The 13,708-nt window shown below is 49.6% G+C and overlaps 1 protein-coding gene across 1 annotated transcript; it reads left to right on the top strand.

Annotated features, from left to right (window-relative positions):
• Positions 1–3,151: 3,151 nt before the first annotated feature.
• Positions 3,152–13,210, top strand: CCR7 (C-C motif chemokine receptor 7). Its single transcript, XM_052658719.1, has 3 exons — positions 3,152–3,161; positions 9,009–9,058; positions 12,131–13,210. The coding sequence occupies exons 1-3, from the start codon at positions 3,152–3,154 to the stop codon at positions 13,208–13,210; spliced, it is 1,140 nt and encodes a 379-aa protein (XP_052514679.1).
• Positions 13,211–13,708: the final 498 nt, after the last annotated feature.

Below are 13,708 nucleotides of genomic sequence, written 5' to 3'. Positions count from 1 at the left end.
AGGGCATAAAGCAAATCTCAATAAATTTAAAAGAATCGAGATCATATAAAGTATGTTCTCTGACCACAGTCAATAACAGAAGGAAATTTGAAGAATTTATAGATATGCAGAAATTAAACAATACACTCTTAGATAATCAATGGGTCAAAGAAGAATTCACAGGGAAAGAAACTGGAAAATACTTTGAGATGAATAAAAATGAAAGCACACCATATAAAAAACTATGGGATGAGACCAACATAACATTGTTAAACAATTATCCTCACCCCCAATTAAAGATTTTAAAACCTATGGGATATAGCTAAAGATGTACTTAGAAATTTACAATGCCTATTAAATGTAAATACCTGTATTAGGAAAAAGAAAGATCTCAAATAAAGAACCTACGCTTTTACCTTAAAAAATCAGAACAAGAAGAACACACTAAACCTGATTCAAAAAGATGGAAGAAAGTAACAAAGACTAGAAAAATTTATTTAAATGAAATAGAGAATAGGAAAAATAGAGAAGGTCAATAAAACCAAAAGTTGGTACATTGAAAAGATCAGCAAAATTGACAAATCCTCAACTAGACTTACCCAGTACCAAAACCACAAAAATATATTGCAAGAAAATAAAAATACTTACCAATATCCCCTATAAATATAGATGCCAAAATTCTCAACAAAAATCTAGCAACATACATATGGGAAAAAAAAAGATTATGCACCATGACCAAGTGAGTTATCCCAGGAATTCACTTTGGTTTAACATTTTAAAGTCTATAATACACCATATTTAATAGAATAAAGGACAAAAATTATCATCTCAGTGGGCAGAGAAAAGGCATCTAACAAAATTCAACAAACTTGGAATAGAAGGGAATATGCATGATACACAAAAACTAACTCAAAATGAACGTCAGAACTAAAATGATAAAACTTTTAGAAAGAAGGATAAGAATAAATCTTCATGGACTTGAATTAGGCACTGTTTTCTTAGATATGACACAAAAAGTATGTGAATAAAGAAATATAATTTGATTCATAATTTTAAAGTTTTGTACATCAAAGGATACCATGAAGGAAATAAAGATAATCCACAGGCTGAGGGAAAATATTTATAGGTCATGTATCTGATAAAGCTTTTGTATCAAGACTATATAAAAAACTCCCTGAACTCAACAGTAAAAAAGCAAACAACCCAATGGACAGTCGCCTGCACCAAGCTCCTCCATCCACGGGATTTTCAAGGCAAGAGTGTTGGAGTGGGTTGCCATTTCCTTCTCCAGGGACTCTTCCCAACCCAGGGACTGAACCCAGGTCTCTCGCATTGTAGACAGACGCTTTACCTTCTGAGCCACCAGGGAAGTCCTTAAAATGGTCAAAGGACTTAAATAGACGCTCTTCCGAGTAAAATTTATAAGTGGTCAATGTTGTCTTGCTGTTGCCTAGTCGCTAAGTAGTCTTATCTTATTCTTTTGCGACCACATGGACTGTAGCCTGCGAGGCTCATCTACCCGTGGGATTTCTCAGGCAAGAATACTGGAGTGGGTTGCCATTTCCTTCCCCAGGGGAAGGGTTGCCCTTCCCCAACCCAGGGATTGAGCCCAGGTCTCCTGCATCGGCAGGCGGATTCTTTACCACTGAGCCACCAGGGAAGCCCACAGATGGCCAACAGGCACATGAAAAGGCACTCGCCGTCATTAGTCATTAGGATAACGCAAAGCAAAACCACTTCACACCCACTAGGATGGCTAGCATCAACAATAAAATAGAGAACAGGTTTTGTTGAGGATGTAGAACCTTCATACATTGCTGATGAGAATGAAAAATGGTGAGGCCACTTTGGGAAAAGCTTGACAGTTCCTTGAAATGGTAAACATGTAGTTGCAATATTACCCAACATTTTCACTCGTAGGCATGTTCTCTAGAGAAAAAGAAGCATATATCCACACCAAAACTTGTATATGAATGTTCCTAGCACCATTATTCATTATAGCCAAAAATTGGAAACAACCCCAACGTCCAACTCATCATGGATAAACCAAATGGAGTATATGCATACAACGGAATATTATTGAGACATAAAAAGGAATGAAGTATCCATATATATGAGAACATGGGTGAACCTTGGAATCATTATGCTAAGTGAAAGAAGCCAGACACAAAGGCCACATAGAGAATAGTTCTATTTATGTGAAATGTCTAGAATAGGCAAGTCTGTAAAAGACGAAAGTAGATTTGTTGTTGCCAGTGGCTGGGGGTGGGGATGGAGGGGATAGCGAAAGTCATTTCTAATGAGTAAAGGTGGAGGAGGGGTGGTTTTTCAGGGGGAAACTATTTTAAATGTTCCAAAACAGACTGTGGTGATGATTGCACAACTCTGTGAATATACCAAAAAAATTTTTTTGACTGGTACTCTTTAAAAGGGTGAATTTATTTGTGAATTATATCGCAATAACATTGTACTTAAAAGGAAAGGAAAGAAAAAGAAGAGGAGAGGAAAGAGTAAAGAAAATGAAAGAAAAGAAAAAAGAGGAGAAAAGAGACAGCCTGGTCCGATGGCTGATTCATGTTGATGTGCGGCAGAAACCAACACAATATCGTAAAGTAAATCTCAAAAAAAAAAGAGAGAGATCCTGGCACATCCCTCCTCTTCTGCTTTCCAACATTTGTCAGTGCCTCCCATTGGCCAAACTTACCCAAAAGCCAGAGGGCAAAGCAGTTTGGGAAATGTAGTCCCCTGTGACACTGAGTTGGGCAAAGGAAGGATGGGGACAGATCTTTCACTTATCTCCAACTCCCTGGCATGTGATCCCTAGGGTGTAAACATTTATCAGATCAATAAATAATTTCATTCCCCTGCCTTGGGCGGGTCCCTGAGTCTGCAAGGGGGGCTTTCTGAATGTAAATGACCCAATGACTCATGATCCTATGACTGGTGAGTGGGCTGTCACTCTCTTTCACCTTCTCATACCCCTCACACCCTTTGGTCCCAGGAAGCCACCTAAGTCCAGACCCTGAGTGAGGCCAGAGAAGGGGGAGGAGCGGGGGTGGGAGGGGCAGAGGAGAGGGTGGCTCCTCTCACAGCTTAAAAGGGGCTAGAACCACATCCTCCCCAGACAGAGCCCTGGCACAACCTTCCTGTGTGGTTTCAGCCGCCGAGAGTCATGGACCTGGGTGAGTGAGCCTCCCCTGAGTGAGAGAGATAGCAGTTACCGGGGTCACTTGGACGGCCAGAATGACTTTGTGGAATGGGGGTGGAGGATGGGGTGGAAGGCATGGGGGAGCCTCCCGGAGGAACCAGGTGGCTTTGGTGGGAATCAGTGGCTCCTCCCAGAGAGCGTGCACCCCTGTTCCTCCAGGTACTTCTTTCGGACCTAGGGAAGGGGGTGACCATTGTTACCAAGAATAGTGGGTTCTACAGAAGGTGCCAGGGCTGGGGCGGTAGAGATCTGGACAGCACCTGCTCTAGCTAGCCAGGGGGTGATGGGGAAGGCTCCCGGGGGCCCCGTTTCATCAGAGAAATCTTGGAAGGTTCAGGACCCTCCATTCGCCCGCCTATTCCCGCCTCTCGCCCAGGCTGAGCTTGTCTGCTCTCTCAGGGTTATGGCAAGGGCAGATTCAAGGTGAGTGCATTATGTAAATGACACTACACTAGCAACACGAGCTGCGCTTACTTTCTCTCTGCTGCACATCCCACGGGGAGGCCGTTGCCTCTTGCCGGTCAAAGGTTGAATGGGCAACACAAAATGAGACCACGAGGGGCCTTCAGCTGAAGTCACAGCCAGGGCCTCCAACTCAGCTCCCAGTCTCACTCACTTTTTCTACCTAAAAAGTGAGTATTATTCCAAAATCCATCCTCTGGTCTAATCTTGGTCTTAATTAGAGGGAGTCCAAGGGAAGCCCCAAGCAGGTTCTTAGGGGTTCACCCAGCTCCGGACACCCCATTTACAAATCTCAGCTTAAGAGTCAGCTGAGGCTACAAAGGCCAGGTTCCTGGACGGCTTGTTCTCACCAGCAAACAAACACCACAGCAGCCTCAAAGCCACAAGGGGTTGGCTTTAAAAAGTGAAGGTTCCCTGTTCATCCTCTGGTGTCCTCACACCCCTCCCCATCACACCACAGCCTCTTGCCTTCATGTCGGCTTTTCCCGCCCACTCGGAACCTAGGGTCGACTCAGCAGACAGCTGTCAAAGGGCTCAAGTGGCTCTTGCACCCACCAACCCAGAACTCCTGGAAGGCAGGCTTTGATTCTTGCACCTCTGATTCCCAGGGGCTTTGGAGGTGTGAGCAGAAAAAGGTTTGTGGAATGAATGAATGGCATCAAGAACTCTGATTTTAGTTTTTAAAAATCTCTTCCAACTTCCCCTCCTCCCAGCAGCTTGCCCACTAATCCCACTTCCCAGACATCCACCCCTACTAACTATGGTACCAGAATGCAGACATTGTCCCCTGGAGACCCTGATCCTGCCCCTCTGTTTGACCTCTGTGAAAGAAACCAAGCAGGTCCCCACGGTGCACCAGTAAAGGCTAGAGAACCGGCTTCCTGATATGTAGTGCTTGCCAATTTCCACGGTGTAAATTCTCCCATCGTAGCCGATTGCAAGCTGTCAGCCGATTTCAAGCTGTGGAACGACTGAGCAGAGAGTCAGAGAGAGATGCTCGTCGCTGACTTGATGAGCCCGTGAGAGCAGCCACAGCGCAGCACGGAGGGTCCTCCTCCCAAGGACTAGGTTTGGGGTGCTAGACTCACAGGCATTAATGGGGGAGGGAGGTCCTTTTAATGCAGGACATGTCTCCAGAATAAAAGGCTGTTGTTACTGTTCACTCAATTCGAGAGAGCCCCAACGGCCGACTGAGCCCCAAATACTGGTGGAGGGGACATCACTGATACATTTTGCTCAGATGAGGCTCCAGGGCTCTGGGCCATTTGTATGACAAGAGCCACAAAGGATCTGGTTGTTTTATTTTTTCATCTTTGTCAGCCCAGCAGGGCGCCTGAGGTGGGTGAGGGGTAGAGTTTCTGTTACACAAAATGAGAAACGCCAGAACCCAGAGCTGAGCAGGCCTTTTTCACGATTTGAATGGGCAGCCCGAGGCGCCTTCTTTGTCCATCCTCAAGAAATGAGGCCTAAGACTTCAGTTAGAATTTTCCAAAGCAGAGAAAAAAAAAAAATGAGCCATGAGATACTCATTTCCCACAGCTCAGCCAGAAATAGAGGCAGAGGGAGAAGTTGAAGGAATTCAGGGCCAATCCCTTCTGGCCTTTGGGGAGCCTGACTGGGGGAGAGGGGAACCCTGCAGCCTGGGGGAGCTGTTGGGAAATCTCTCCTCTTTGCTTGGTACTTTCAGTCAACTGCTATTGATGGAAGAATTCAGGCAGGACCAGTCTGGTGTAGGGAGAAACACATGTGTCAATGACCCATTGCAAGAGGGGGAGAGAGAGTGCTGATGGGGTAAAAGGAGGGCAATTGTGAAACCTAAAGAAACGAACAGTGACTATGAGTCATGGGGCATTTAAGCTGGGTTTTGAAGGATGTGTAGGAGTTCTCGAAGCAGACAAGGAGAAGCAAGGGGCCTAGGAGGTAGCAGGACTAGCGATCTCAATGGCTCAATTGCCAGTAATGTAACTGAGGGGATGGGCATAAGATATAGTAAGTGAAGGACAGTGGAGTGATTCAGAGGTTAGCCCCATCTAAAGGCATCCAAATCCAATTTTTTTTAAACTCCATGTAACAAAGCAGAATATCCTGTGGACTCAGCCTACAGGCTCCCAGCTGGTCAGCTCTAATAAAAGCTAATAGAGACAAGAAAGAGGCAAGTTGAGAAGGATGTATAGAACCTGGCTGTACTGAGAAGGAAGGGAGGTAGGACAGACAGGCAGGGTCCATCTTTAAGATTCTGTATGGCATTGCTGAAAAACTTTGGGCTTTTTTACTGAAAGCAATGAGAAACCAGTGAAGATTTTTTTTTGTTTCAGTTAGATGAGTTAAATATTGTGATCTGTGTTTCAGAGGAGATCTGGGGTGGCAAAGCCTTATGTCAGGGTAGAAGTGGGGCCAGCTCTGGGATGTTACAGGGATAGAGTCAACAGAACAAGTGACCGATAGATGGAGGAGAGTGTGGATTCCCCTGATGCTCCACAGAGGCTCCAATACACAACAGACTCAACAGAAATGAAGTGGCAGGATTTCCATTCAAAAATCTCAGACCATCTCTTTGCAGCTGTGTGACCCAAACAAGTGGATTAACCTCTCTGAGCCTCTATTTTCTGAAATATAGAATGAGACTCACAAGGGGTAACTCACAGGATATTAGGAGAGAAAGGAACGTAAAGTCTGAGAGGCAGCACGGAAGAGGAATTGGGAGTGTGGTTTCTGAAATTAAATGGATTCAAAGCCCAGCTACACTACCAGCCGGCTGCGTGACTTTGGGAAAGTTACTAATCTCTAGTTTCTCTCACTGGGAGCTAAGGTTGGAGTTCTAGGGAATTTCCTTTTCGTTGTGATCATTACTAGAAACTCAAGAACTCAGAAAATACCCAATGCATCACTCAACCGCTCCTCAGCCCCTGAGATTCCCAACTTCTCTGGCCCCACCCCGGTGGCTGCCCAAGGCCAGTTGCTTTATGACTTTGTAACAGACAACAATCATCTGAGTCAAGGCCGTTGACCAGGCCCCCTCTGCTTCACACCAGAGTTTCCCCAAGTTCCTGTTTGGTCACCTTTCTTGGAAAACAACCTATGCTGGTCCTAGAAGATCCCTGCTCAACGACCTTCTCCAACACACCTGGAAGGAGACCTCACCTACGCACATCCTCTAGCGCCCCTCCTGAGCCCTCCCCAGCCAGTGGCAAAAGGACTGAGAGAAGGCCCAGGAAAGGAGGTTGATGGAGTGAAATAGAAACACAACTCTTGCCCCTCGTGTTTCACCCGTTGTGACATCAAAACCTTGAGGTTTCTCAGTTCTCACTGACAGTCAGAGCAGGCTTTCTCTAGAGTAACCGAAAGACTGGTACGTTTAAAGAAACCTCGAGCGCTTCACATCAAGATGAGTCAGTGGAGGTTGGGCAGCTCGTTGGACCGCAGGAGAGTGTGCTTAAGGGTGGAGATGTGGACTCGAGCTCAAGGGCTCTCGGGATAATTCATCAAGGAAGGGGGATGAGAGAGGGGAGCCTTGATGTTGCACAAAAATCCATTCCCACCCAAGACTGCAAATACTCAGGGGCAAGCTGGGGATGACAACTCCTGCCCCAAGAAACAGAAGATGAAGCTAGGAAGGCAGGTCCAAGTAGACAGTGGAGGGCTGGACAGCCACGCTCAGCATCAGGCTGCCATCCTTAGGACTGGTAGAGAGAGCCTAAGGATTTAGCAGGAGGGCACAATGCGGGTTGGCATCAGAGCTATGATTGAGGAAGATGTGCCTAGCAGTAATGTGCAGTATAACGGGAGAAATGCCTGTTTATTTATGTGGCTCCATGCCCTTCCTCCTTCCTGCAAGACACCCCAACCCCAGAATTTCTGTCTTAGGCAAATTCCCTGGGTAATGGCAACTTGGATGTCATGTCATAACATTTCCAGCAGGTGGTGCTGTGGCCAAGCACACGGACCCTCTGGCCCGGTGCTGAGGCATCTTGGGAAGCAAGATTCCTTGCTTGCTTGAAGGAAGCCCTGAGCCTCCAGAAGGTGCTAGAAGCAGGGTCACAAGCATTGGTCTGTTGACCCTCCTGAGACTAGAGGTGCGATGGGTCAGCAAGTCCTGCCTTGTATTCATTCCTGGCATCACAGTTACTGTCTCCCATGGGCTGGTCCAATTATAGGAAGGGGTTTTACAGAGATGAATAGGGCACAGCTCTCAGACTTTAAGTGAAATAAGACTTCTGTATAAATCACCCTGTCGACTCGCTTGGTCTCCCCTGTTTGACCCCCTGGAAGAAATAAATTGCAAGTCCAGCTCTCAACTCAGCCACCAAGCAGAACTGAGCTTCCAGGGCTCACATCAGGCCTTGGGAGAACCTGGGTTCTCAACCTGCCGTTCAGCTGGCTTCCAGAAAGTACCCAGCCTCTGACTCCTTCCCACCATTTTTCTCTTTCACCAAGGCCCTAGATTAGAAGCAAGTTAAAGAAAACATATCTGTGCTAGTCAAGTGACCTTGGGGAATGGCCTCACTCTCGTCACACAGCCACATGGCAAGGTCCCCACAGGGCAGCTTGGGAGAAGGGCAAACAAGTCATTCATTCATTCACTCATTCAGCAGCACGCAGTCTCTGGGCACCTCCTCATTTATGGGCCTGAACTAAGTAAAAGGGACGATGTCCCTGGCCCAGAGGCAGGCTAGGGGCATGGGCCAGGTGGACCACCAATGAGTGCTGGATGGACGACAGCCGGATGAAGGGTGATTGGGGGAGCCTCATGGGTCCCAGAAGAACTTTACTATTTGCCACTGAGAGGCAGTAAGGAATGCTCCTTCATGCAGCCCTGTGAAAGAAGTCTACCTCCTCAGCCAGCCTCCACCAGGAAACAGTCAGGGCTTCATAGGTGGCTGCCCACCCACTGGGTGCAGGAAAAATGCTCCCCATTGCCTCCTGGCACCAGAGCAGGGCGGGACACACACACACCACCTCAGGGTCTTGCTTCCTGCATAGCATGGAATAGGAGGGGATCGTCCAGACGAGGAGTCAAGGTCAGCTGAAGCTCAGCCTTGAGGGATAATCTGGGCCAGGATGGACTTTCCAATTCCAGAAGAGACCCTGAAGAGCCAAGAGGAGAGGGAGCGCCTGCCCTGCATTCTGATCCCCCTCCTTTCCAGAACCCTTTCTGGAGTTGAGGAGGAAGAAGAGGTGAAGGCAGTGAGCTTGGGCCGCTGGCCAGGTGCTCCAAGGCACAATCTGGTTCTCATGCTCTCAAATGCTGTGTCCAGAGCCTGTGATGAAAGTTCCCCACGTTCTCCCTGGCTCTGTGGGGTTTTTTCATAACAAAGAGCCAGTCCTGCTGAGCAATAACTTTCCTACCTTGTCTCTCCAGGGAAGCCAATGAAGAACGTGTTGGTGGTGGCCCTCCTCGTCATTTTCCAGGTGAGGTGTCCTGCCTGCCAAGGAAAGCTCCATTCCCTCTCCCAAATGCCCCTCAGCAAACCTAGCCCTTCTCAAACCCAGGCCCTGTGGTTCTGGTGGAGTCACTGGGCATTTACTGGAAAGAAATAGACCCAGGCACAAATTTGGTCTTCTTTAAGCTGATGGCCACCCTCTCCATCTTCTGAGTAACCCTAGAAAGCCACAGGTGTTCTCTGAATTCCTTTACTCCATTTCAATTAAAACTTTTGGGAAAGCAGGTTACCCTGCCTTCCCCACTTCACTTCCAATATCCCCACCCAGGAGATAGAAACGTAGACTCCTGAGTTCCTGGAGAGAGTTCTTTGCTTTGTGAAACAGCAAAGGCTGTGAGGTTACTGGGTCTGGAACATATGTGCCCACACCCATGAGTGTAAATCTTCATATGTAAGATGAAAAAAGAACCTGTGGGCAGCTTACTATCCTATCACCCCAAACTGTCTTCCTCCCAAGATCTCCAGCTAAATGCTCCCTTCGAAGCCCCAGTTCCCTTTTCTGAAATAGACTGATCTGAGCCTCACTGGGGGAAGGGGAGGGGAGGATGGGGACCCTGGAGTGACAGAGGGCGGATGGAACCCATCCTTCAGGGGGGCCCAGAACTCTGGAGCAAAGGCCACCAGCTTACAGGTCTCAGCTTCTCAGTCCCAGATGTGGAAACAGAAAATCCACATCCACCAAGTGTCAGAGTTAGAAATCCACTCTTCCCCCGACTTTGCTGGGGTTGGGAGCTCTCTTGGAGCCAGAGGAGGCGGCTGAGGCCAGAGCTGGAGAGGCAGTGCTTCAGAATTTGGCTCTTCCCCAGGTCTGGAGGCCAGAGAGGCAGTTTTCCAGGAGCTCTGGCCAGAGGCAGGCCCCAAGCTGGGCACTGTTCCCAAAAACCCATCCCAGAGACCTCCTGGAGCTTGGGTTGTAGCCTACAGCCTGGCCCCCTTCCCCATCAGCCCTCCCTCCCCACCGTCTCCCCTCTTCCCAGGGCTCCAGAGGGCTGGAATGCTAACAGTGGAGGCTGGAAGGTTGGGGAGGGGATGAGGGACAGCTGGGCTCATCTCCCTCTTTACCTGGGGAGATGGGGGTGGCTCAGATGGGGCAGGATGTGGTGGGGCTGTGGGCTACAGAGACATCAAGCCTGGTGGCCCCTGGTGAGGGGTGGGGCAGGTACGAAGAAGAGAAAAAGGAGGCAGAACGGGGCAGTGGGAAGCACACGTCTTAGAGGCTGGGTGTATTGCCCACCAAAGCCCAGAACCCCCTTATGTCCAGATCTGAGGTCTTGGGTGTTACCCTGGGCAGCCAAGGACAGCCAGCCTTTGGCAGGCCTCCCAGGCTGCAGTCGTACCCAGAAAAGAGGAAAGGGTTGCCACTGACATCTCTTCTCAAGATAGCAATGGCCCAAAAAAGGCTCCAGGATATGATTTGGTCCTCACCCTGTCCCCACACAGAACAGTGATGAATCCAGAATTTGGAAGTGAGCAAGAGCCAGGATAATACAGGCAAATCAGGAGACTGGGTTCCCGTTCTGGCTGAGTAACCTTGAACCAGTCCCATTGTTTCTCCAAGAGCCTCCTTTCATCACCTCTACAGTCCCTCCAGTTTCCCAATGGTGTAAATCCATCATACAGGGCTGCCCAGGGCCCCATTCCCAGAGGACGGACCAGGAGTTTGCTGAGACAGTTTCCAGCCCAGCTCCCCGCCCCACACAGCTCAGCTACCCCATGTGTCTCCTTCATTGATCAAATCACAGCCGTCTGCCTGAACCTTCACCCTGCCCTGCAGATAGCCTAAAAAAAACCCTGAACACGTGAGCCCTACAGTTTGGAATTTGCCAAAAGAGACAGCGAGGAAGAGAGAGAGGAGTAAGGTGCTGGGGGAGGGGGAGAGGGTGGGAAGATGGAGGGAAGATATGGCTGCGCTTCCTTCCTGTGCCCAAGAGGACTCACAGCTGAGGCTGCGGCCCCGCCATCCACTTGGGCCCGCATCGCCTGAGCTCCTGCTGCCCGCTGGTCTCTGTGCCTGGGGCCCCAGGGATCCATAAGCCTTCCAGTCACTCACCACCCATGATCACAGCATCTTGCCCCAACCCAGGGCGTTGTGGCCTCTTAACAGAGTTTTGCCTTCCTCTCTTCTCACTCCACTTCCCTGGTGGCTCAGGGGTAAAGAATCCACTTGCAATGCTGGAGACACAGTTTCGATCCCTGAGTTAGGAAGATCCCCTGGAGAAGGAAATGGCAACCCACTCCACTATTCTTGCCTGGGAAATCCCATGGACAGAGGAGCCTGGTGGGCCACAGTCCATGGGGTCGCAAAGAGTTGGACCCAATTTAGCGACTATAACCACCACCACCTTCTCACTCTGGGCCCTCCTCAACCTTAGCCCAAGTGGGTTTTCCCTCCAAAGCTGGGGTATGTTTGCAGGCCTCCTCCCTTGCAAAGTTCTTTCTACCAGATTCCAAAGGAGACTCAAAAAGAAAGACCTACCATCCCATTTTTCTGGAGTTTCCAGCAGGCAAAATCAAAGTTCCATGAAGACGAAAGGATGCCAGAATCCAAGTTAGGAACCTCACAACAACCATGGGAAGGAGATAGTATTCATCTCCATTTCCCGAATGAGAAAACTGAGGCTTGGAGAGACGAAGTACACTTAACCAGGCCAAGGCTCTTTTGACCCCCAAGCCTAGACCATTTCCAGTCTGCCGTTAACACCTGTAAGATCAAGTCTCTCAGAAGACTTCCTACTTACTAGAAATGCAGAATCCCAGGCTTCACCCCATCCTACTACATCATATGAACCAAATCCTCAAGTTCAAGAGCATGTTAAAATTTGAGAAACCACCAATTTCAAATTGAAGAATCACCTAGAAAGTTTAGAAAAACAGATTCCTGGGCCCCGGCTCCTGACATTTGGGCTCAGTGGGTCTCAGAAGGGTGTCTAAGAATTCGCAGATGATACTGATCACAGTTTGAAACCACTACTCCAGACAGTCCCAGGGCAGTGAGATTTCAACCCACTCAGCTAAGCTGGAGTGTGTTCCTTCCCTGCAGGTGTGCCTCTGCCAAGATGAGGTCACGGACGATTACATCGGAGACAACACCACGGTGGACTACACGCTGTATGAGTCCGTGTGCTTCAAGAAGGACGTGCGGAACTTTAAAGCCTGGTTCCTCCCGATCATGTACTCCATCATTTGCTTCGTGGGCCTTCTGGGCAACGGGCTGGTCATGCTGACCTACATCTATTTCAAGAGGCTCAAGACCATGACTGATACGTACCTGCTCAACCTAGCCCTGGCGGACATTCTCTTCCTTCTGACTCTCCCCTTCTGGGCATACAGCGCAGCCAAGTCCTGGGTCTTTGGGGTCCACGTTTGCAAGCTCATCTTTGGCATCTACAAGATAAGCTTCTTCAGCGGCATGCTCCTGCTGCTATGCATCAGCATCGACCGCTACGTCGCCATCGTCCAGGCCGTCTCAGCCCACCGCCACCGTGCCCGCGTCCTTCTCATCAGCAAGCTCTCCTGTCTGGGCATCTGGATGCTGGCCATGGTGCTCTCCACCCCAGAGCTGATATACAGCGGGATCCAGAAGAGCAGCAGTGAGCAGGCACTGCGGTGCTCCCTCGTCACCGAGCACGTGGAGGCCTTGATCACCATCCAGGTGGCCCAGATGGTGGTAGGCTTCCTGATCCCCCTGGTGGCCATGAGCTTCTGCTACCTTGTCATCATCCGCACCCTGCTCCAGGCACGCAACTTCGAGCGCAACAAGGCCATCAAGGTGATCATCGCCGTGGTTGTGGTCTTCGTAGCCTTCCAGCTGCCCTACAACGGGGTGGTTCTGGCCCAGACAGTGGCCAACTTCAACATCACCAGCGGCACCAGCTGCGAGCTCAGCAAGCAACTCAACATCGCCTACGATGTCACCTACAGCCTGGCCTGTGTCCGCTGCTGCGTCAACCCTTTCTTGTACGCCTTCATCGGTGTCAAGTTCCGCAGCGACCTCTTCAAGCTCTTCAAGGACCTGGGCTGCCTCAGCCAGGAGCGGCTCCGGCAGTGGTCTTCCTGCCGGCACACCCGGCGGTCCTCCATGAGCGTGGAGGCTGAGACCACCACCACCTTCTCCCCGTAGGAGGCACCTCCACTGGGACTAGAGGGACCTCTCCCAGGGCCCCTCAGATCGGGGACACGGAGCAGAAGGTCCAACAGCTGCTGAGGGAAAGGCCGGTCTGGCCATTAAGGTTTATCTCGTGGTAAAAACCTGAGCCGCAGAAGAGAGAAGAACACCAACCCTCGCTAGCTACCTCAACCAAGGCTGCAAAGAGACGTGGTTGATAAGCTACCCCAGATCCTGCAACACTCCAAAACCAAGGCCATTATCCTCTAAACCCCAAAACCAGAGGTGAAAGTCAAGAAACAGCTCACACCTCGCAAAGTGAAGGGGAGCAGGTGTTGGTGAGATCTAGGTGGTGGAAGGGGCCCAGCGAGTATTCCAGATCAATGTTCTTCTCAAAAGAAGTCCTCCCCAAGACTCAAGGCAAGGTCTTCCAGAAAGCTGGGCTTTGTCCCCAAGACCAGAGACCATGGGGAGATTTCTCGCCTGAGCAGGGGAACAGGGATGCCAGTGGGT

Source organism: Budorcas taxicolor, chromosome 19 (assembly GCF_023091745.1).
Source record: "Budorcas taxicolor isolate Tak-1 chromosome 19, Takin1.1, whole genome shotgun sequence".
Classification (NCBI taxonomy): domain Eukaryota; kingdom Metazoa; phylum Chordata; class Mammalia; order Artiodactyla; family Bovidae; genus Budorcas; species Budorcas taxicolor.
The sequence above is the reverse complement of the archived record's forward strand: the minus strand, read 5'-3'. Positions and strand labels throughout refer to the sequence as shown.

Bases quoted from the DNA above. Each gene is read 5' to 3' on its own strand.
- CCR7 (XM_052658719.1), top strand. The intron at 9,059-12,130 runs GTGAGGTGTCCT...CCTTCCCTGCAG, and splicing joins CCCTCCTCGTCATTTTCCAG to GTGTGCCTCTGCCAAGATGA.